General features: G+C 38.6%; 1 protein-coding gene across 3 annotated transcripts; it reads right to left on the bottom strand.

Annotated features, from left to right (window-relative positions):
• Positions 1–3: 3 nt before the first annotated feature.
• LOC107269347 (protein CASC3) lies at positions 4–6,797 on the bottom strand. Of its 3 annotated transcripts, none has more exons than XM_015743084.2 (9): positions 6,612–6,797; positions 5,053–5,477; positions 4,811–4,955; positions 4,577–4,743; positions 4,078–4,490; positions 3,767–3,997; positions 3,618–3,650; positions 3,165–3,421; positions 9–3,089 (listed from the first exon to the last, which is right to left on the bottom strand). In XM_015743084.2, the coding sequence occupies exons 1-9, from the start codon at positions 6,708–6,710 to the stop codon at positions 2,436–2,438; spliced, it is 2,424 nt and encodes an 807-aa protein (XP_015598570.1). In that variant the 5' UTR covers positions 6,711–6,797; the 3' UTR covers positions 9–2,435. The 3 variants fall into 3 exon arrangements, with proteins under 3 accessions (XP_015598572.1, XP_015598570.1, XP_015598571.1); XM_015743085.2 differs by having other exon boundaries at positions 3,165–3,409; XM_015743086.2 differs by lacking the exon at positions 3,618–3,650 and having other exon boundaries at positions 4–3,089.
• Between the last annotated feature and the right edge of the window lie 471 nt (positions 6,798–7,268).

Genomic DNA, 7,268 nt, shown 5'->3' with positions numbered 1-7,268 from the left:
AGAGAGGGTGTAGTTAAACTTTTAATCAAGTAAACGTAATATATGAATTATACACATGTTCAATCATATTGTAATCAGTTACAACAACAGCAGCAATAATAATAGTAATACAATATCGTTGAGTGTCAAATATTTTTCATGAGAGCCGTGTGGTAGCACAACTTGCAGCGAATCTAAATGGGTTCCTGGTTTTATTTTCTATTTAACTTATTCCAGGTACAACGATCTTCCCCTCGTCGCTTTACACTCGGTTCTTGATCGAACAACAGCTACAAAATATAAAATCGCTATATGTTACAGAATGCGTGTTATGTCCTACTTAGTCCATTATTTCAATTAGAATTACTTTTCCTCACGTGGTACCGTTATTATCGTCATTGGATACCGACTAAAAAAACGATCCACCTCGAATTTTAATATTTCATACCGCTCGATTGCGCGCCACTTTTATTACATTTTTTTTAACCAAACGAACCGCATCATTGAAATAACATATTTTTTTAACGATCGCTTCTTGCATGGAACTTATAAGTGTAAGTCTAATGAATCGCCCTTCGTTTAAATCAATTATATTTAGCATAATCGAGTAGTTTATAGAAGTCGCGCAAAATCGCACAAGTATCAATATGTGTGTATGTTTGTTGTGTTTAACACATATAAACATATATATATATATAAACACAGTAGAAGACGATAATGATTTTTGAGTCTTAATGAAATAAATCCCTCTACCATTGATCAATCCCTCTATCACCCCCTTAAAAACCAATTTTTAAAATTCCAAAAGTGTACATTTAAACATTTCACATAATTCATGTTCTCTTGTGTAATATTATAATGTACAAACACGGTTTTTCTTTTCCAATTACAAAAAGAAAAAAAGGTTCCACTGAAGATCAACAGGAGTGGGCGGTGAGTAAAAGATAGGGAAGAAAGTGTACGAAAGAAAAAAGTATTCAGTAAAGGGCAGGAAAAAAAGAAATAAAATAATTATAATCGTCGTTTGTTTAGTATCAATTCGCCGTACTGAATTAGACTTAATTGCTTAGTACTGTGACCTTGGCACAAAGTGCTGCCCACCCTCCCGGCCTTCTTCTTACGCGAACAATAAATAAGTTAACTGGTTAAACACGCGTTTCTACCTAAGCATTAGTCTGCATTCGTGTACATAGTACATCGGCTATCCAATCTAAAGTCACCCTCTCGACTCCCTTTCTCATATATAATTCGTATATTCTTTTGTTTGGTACGCACCCTTTTTCGAATTTTGGATAATCATTTATAACGTACGCCATCACGAGCCATGTAAAATTGCTACCTTATAACCCCCATTGTGATACGCGCTCCTATTATTTTCTCTTTAAATATTTACCGTATTAAAATAACGCAACCCCCCAAACTAGCAGCAGCATTCGAAACGTTATAATGGTACCTGTAAGGTTTTGCGTTGGAAAAACGATTTTTTTTTTCATGCCAGAACAATGTAAATATATTTTCAAAATAATATAAAACTCGCGACATAATACTTGGTTCAATGTCAAAAACTGAATATCAAAAAGTAAAAAAATTAAATGGTGATGTTGAGTCGCAGTTATAAAGTTATACGTGCATTTTTGTATCTCTGCCTGAATTACTTTTTTATTTTCAATAAGAATTTAAAACAAGATAAAGTTTCTGGCACCACGCACGCGATACGCGTACCTGTCCTAGAAGAACCACGAAAATTCATGGGCTATGAAGCTTTGCGATAAAAGTCAACGTTTCTGATTTTACTCGGCAAATGCAAAGCGCGATAAGAGTTATGATTAAGCTAAACATTCTCTATTATTATTATATTGTATCATAATTGTTTACTATCGAGTAGTAATCCGCCAGCGTTATTTTTCGTCGTGTTATTTTATTTATTTATTTTTTCACTGCATGCAAATATTTTCGTACGACTTCGATACCGCATTAGAGGAATCAATAAAGCGAAGTATAAGATAATTATACTATTATCGTGCAAAATCGTCCAGTTCCCGAAAGTTTCCATTTTAATTAAAATTCACGTTTAATTAATGAACAAAAACAATTAGCATGGTGCATCAAGACCAGTTTCCTCTTATTCCGCTTCTCGCAGAATCCATATTTCGTTGTTTACCATGTCGTGATCATCTGATTCGTATAAGATTACACACTGTAAATTTGCAGTACCGTTTTAATTATAAACGAATTAGATAATTATGAGATGTATGTATTACACATTCACTGTTGTAGTAGATAACACCAGGCTGAACTTGATCTGTAGACTTTTAAGACGGGCTGATTGGAGATCAAAAATTGACTTGTACCGAGGACGACGATAATATTTCAAAAGTAACACATTTGACCGGGCGAGTCGGCATTTCTTTCGTGGCCTTTACAAACATTTTATTAAAAAAGTTACGTACAAACGATTAGGCAGCTGCTTCCTCGATCACGGAGCTCTCGAGTAGCTTGTTTTCAGTTATGCATAACTCAGCCTCGGGTTTAGCCATCTCTGACTCCACTGACTTGGTTGAAATAGTCTCATTATTATCAGTGACGTCACTGGGCGGATCATCATTCGTAGTGGATATTGTAGGTAATCTAACCTTCTTATTTTCGTCTTGAACCGCATCGTCGTCGTTGCATGGTACATCAATCTTTTCAACTTCATCAGGGATCGCGCATGCACTTTCTTCGTTCACCGCATCGGACGTCACTAATTCTGGCGTTTCAATCTTCTCGTATTGCTGATTAAACTCCAATTGATCTCCCTGTGCGTTATCGAATTGCCCGGGTACAACCGCCTGATCACCTTCCAAAATTTCGACCTTACCTTCAGCCTCAGTGTGTTGAACATTACCCGGTTCTAGATTACTGTGATATTGTTGCTGCTGTTGAATGATACGACCTCGTCCTCTGTTGATTTGGTGTTGTTGATTATCGGGGGGTGGTAGAATAGGTATTGCCGCCTTGGGCCGTCTAATTGGTGCTGCCTGCTGTTGTTGTTGCTGTTGCTGAGCAGGACTGTAGTAGGTACAACCTTGGGGTTGGAACAGTTCCTGAGGTGGTGGTGGTCCTGGTGGCTGAAATAGGTCATTCCGTTATTGTAAAGTTGTTCGCGACTAAATAACCGTTGAACATGCTGTTGTTGTATTTACTTGGACCGTTGGGTTATAGCCTTGATATCCTTGGTAATTAGGTTGGAATGTCGGACCGTTAGGACCCGATACATAATTGATTATGCTAGGTGGCGCTGACTGAGGTGGCATGAACTGAGGCGATGGCACCAGGAAAGCTGGGGGTGCATAGTTTGCTGCTTGACCTCCTGGAGGCAATGGAATTACAGGTTGGGCAGCCATCGGTGCAGCCGGTGCTGGTACAGGTGGAGTTTGTTCAAATGGACCTTGAGGATAACCTGTAATAATGCGGACGAATGTGTCTCCAGAAATAACATATCTCCTCGTCATCACGTAGATTCCAGTAAAAAGCAGGTTCAATATAGTAGCATTACACACAAGATAAACATATGATTATGAACAGCATAGCGAGATAAAGACAACAACAAAATATATACGCACATTAACATTGATTCACTAATCACTCAATCTTACCTGATGATTCTAGGACAGCTCTCGTATTTCCGCCTACGTACATGTGCATAGAAAGGTTTTATATATTATTTTTCGCCAGCCAATTAACGTCATTGTTTTACAAATACTATTATTATCAGGATCCTTATCATAAGTGAGTATTATATTACCTTGCGGAGGGTAGTATCCATGTTGACCATGCTGAGGTTGATATCCAGGTTGTCCAGGTCCTTCTGGTATAGCAGGTCTCTGACGCAAGCTGGAATACCGTTTTGGCCTGTTCCCGGAAGCATCTTGTTGCTGCTGATGAGATTGCTGCTGTTGTTGGTGCGATTGCTGTTGCATACGTGGAGGAACTGTACTGGGCCTCTGCTGTCCGGAAGAATTTGAATAATAATTTTCTGCAAAGAAAAAAATTAGTATTAAGCAATTATTTAATTACACTCATTAGTGATATTTAACCGGATGTTAAAAAACGTACTGTTTTGCCTTCCGCCCTGGTGGAAACCAGCTCCATCATTGACGTTCATATGTTTCATATTATTGACGAGCTGCTGATCATCATCATGCTGACCACCAGTATTATTCCTTCTATTCTCTGCAGAGATAGGACCAGCACCACGTCCTTTCGGCTTCGTTTCCATTGTTCTATTAGTGACTGCATTGTTGTTAGCGTTAGCCTTAAAGCCTCGACCGCGAACTCTGCTCGCGACTAGACTTACTGACTCCTGGACGTGTCGTTTATTGACGTCACGAGGCGATGCCTTAGAATGCAAAGATTTATCGGCGTCGCCACCACCGGAATTTCGGTTAGGACTTTGATTCTGAGTCGAGTTTTTTGGCTCTTTTTTCCAGGCAGGATTTGTTGGCTCGTTTGGAGCTCGATTCTCGTTCCTGGAGTTTAGAGTTCAGGGTTCAACAGAGTTCGATAATGTCTTTGTGGAAGTGTAATAACTTATCTATCGACTGGGAATACTCACGTATGCTGGAGATTAGCCGTTCCACTTGGCTTCGTTTTGTGATTATCGGATTGAGATTGCAACGGCGGGAAATCCTGAACTTTGCTCTGAGATTTGTTCTTATTGCTATACCAGGCGGAGGTTATCACTGGCTCCTCCGTTCCTACTGGAGAATTCTGAGAAGAATCCTTTAATAAGGATAAAGATCAGTGATACTGTTTAATGTAAAGGTATGATTGTATGATTTGCACTTACTTTACTATTATTGGCACCCAGTGCAGGGAATTCTTCACCACCTCTCGACTTTCTGCCTCCTCCTTTAGCAGGAGTGACGGTACCTGCTGTCTTCCCATAAGCATCTTCATCTTCCCAATTACGTGTATACTTGTTTGGCCCTCGTCTAGTCACATAATAAAATCACAATTTTTCCAGTTACTCAACGAAACTCTAAGACAAATGCTTTCTTAAACTTTCTATACTTTTTTAAATTTACTTACCCATATCTTCTTCTCCTACGTGCTCTAGGTGGACCTTCTTCATTTCGAATATCATATCCATACACTGCTATAAGTTCTTCATGGCTCTTTGGTGCCTGTTCCTCATCATTATATCTATCGTGATTCCATCTATCCTCTTTGTCCTTCCACACTTTCTTCTCTTTTGTTTCTCGTTCACTAGGTGGTTCAACAGCTGTGTCCGTCACCTCATCTGCTGTTCTATCATCATGTTCATAGAAGGTACCGCGTTTTGGTATATACTGCGGATTACGTCTATCCTCATCATCATCCAGTTTACGCTGAGGCTTATCTTCCTCCTGACCATCTCCGCTTTCACGTAGGGCACCATCCTGTGATTCTGTATCTGTATCACTGCCAGCTGTGTCATATTCGGAATCGTGTTGAGCCTCAGTTTGTTCACTGCTCTGTATAATTAGTAAAAAAATAGAAATAACAAGGGTTCCTGATTAAAAACCAGTTTTATATTTCTAACGCAAACACCGATATCACAAAACATCATATGAAACTATTGAACCTGAAAAATCAATTACAATCTAAAAAAATAAACGAGGTTTACAAAATATATAGATTAACTCAACTCGTAGATGATTTACTAAATAAAATATAGTTATCAATACTAAGTGAAACGCAGCACTCAGATCATGCACCAAGTTTTTTTATTATTATACAAATAACAAGGTCAATGCCTCGCGTCCTACCTAGTACACATTTTACAATGATTTGCCGATAAAATTGGAAGTTAATGTAATATCAATTAACGTGAACAATTGACTGCAGTCTTGCAATAAATGCTCTAAATTCTAAAAAAAACTCAATATATTCTTTTTATCAGTAAAATAATTATTAGCAAGGACACAACTGTTGGCATGTTTTTTGTTTTTCTGCAGGTCAAAAAGTCATTTGTATCCAGCAGTCAAAGCTCCAAAACAAGTACAAAAGTCAAAATCAATTGTAGTAAAATCTAACATATTTTCCTCTTCAAAACAGAGGTAAGAAGCTTGAAAATTAATTCTAGGACATCAACGATTCGGTGTCGAATTACAAAGCAAATACGAGTACCGTAGTACAATTAACAAATGTTCGACATCGGACACTCAGAGACCAGTCGAACGTTTTTACATCTATTTCTATTATCAGATTCTCCCTAATAACATCTATTACGTTGATCGACGTTAAGGCGCCGAGACGCTGAGCCTCTGGTATTCACAGAAAATTAAAGTAACCGGCTAGACGAAGGATTCGTAAAGTTCCAAGTCTATAACCTTCTCCTACAACGTGCTGCATATGAATATTCAAGGTGTCTCAAATACCGGTGAAGTCTTATAAATCATCTGCACGATCTCTTATCGCTTTGCGCTCCAATTGCGCGAGGAATCTCTGAACTTTCGACCTCGTTTCGTGGTTAAAATCTACCTTCACCGTTGAAGAACGACGAGAAAGAGACACATTCAACACGGGACAAAACAACGCCCGTTAACTTTCCCGGGAACCCGATGCAAATTTGCTGTTCTTGTGGAAGATCCTCCTGGCATCCTTACCTGCGTCTCCTTCGTGGCATTTAACTCGTCATAGGAGTCCGAGAGATCGTCCGATGCACCGGAATGATGCGATTTTCGACGGCGACGCGTATCCGACATGTTATTTCGAGCGAAACACGCGCACGCAAAGTCCTCCTCTTCCTCAATCAGCGCCGCACTAGCCACTGGATCCTACAAACGGTACTACTCATGCCACTTGGCCACGAAGCACTAGCCACGTAAACGTATTCAGAAAAGCCACTTCATTGAGAATTGTATGCTCTGTCACTGTTTTACCGACTAAGTTTTGGGAAAATCGGCTATTATTTTTAGAAGTTATTTTTAAAAAACAAAAGCACCAAATCTCCGTCGAGATTTTTCCTAAGTGTGGTTCTCTACAAATTTTACGAAAACTACAATTTCTGAAAACTATTTATTTGCAGTACATTTTCATTTTTTATGAAAATTGACGAAATAAAAGTGTAGAACAATTTTTTTTAATAAATACGTACCTTCCTTTACTAGCAGCGAAGTATATTATATGATTACGCACAGGATAACTATATTGAAATCGGTCTTGAGTTAAGTAGTGATTCTGTTTTACCTTCGAAGGGTAACAATTTTTAACAATATACTACAGCTGTATAACGGGTTGCTTCAGTTACGGCGTTTTCAGTA

The sequence above is a fragment of the Cephus cinctus genome, unplaced genomic scaffold (assembly GCF_000341935.2).
Source record: "Cephus cinctus unplaced genomic scaffold, Ccin1 Ccin1_scaffold0637, whole genome shotgun sequence".
NCBI lineage: Eukaryota > Metazoa > Arthropoda > Insecta > Hymenoptera > Cephidae > Cephus > Cephus cinctus.
Note: the sequence above shows the minus strand (reverse complement) of the source record. Positions and strands in the feature narration are given on the sequence as shown.

Bases quoted from the DNA above. Each gene is read 5' to 3' on its own strand.
- LOC107269347 (XM_015743084.2), bottom strand. From the start codon at position 6,710: ATGTCGGATACGCGTCGCCGTCGAAAATCGCATCATTCCGGTGCATCG. The intron at 5,478-6,611 runs GTAAGGATGCCA...CTAATTATACAG, and splicing joins ATGCCACGAAGGAGACGCAG to AGCAGTGAACAAACTGAGGC. The intron at 3,998-4,077 runs GTACGTTTTTTA...TTTTCTTTGCAG, and splicing joins CCAGGGCGGAAGGCAAAACA to AAAATTATTATTCAAATTCT.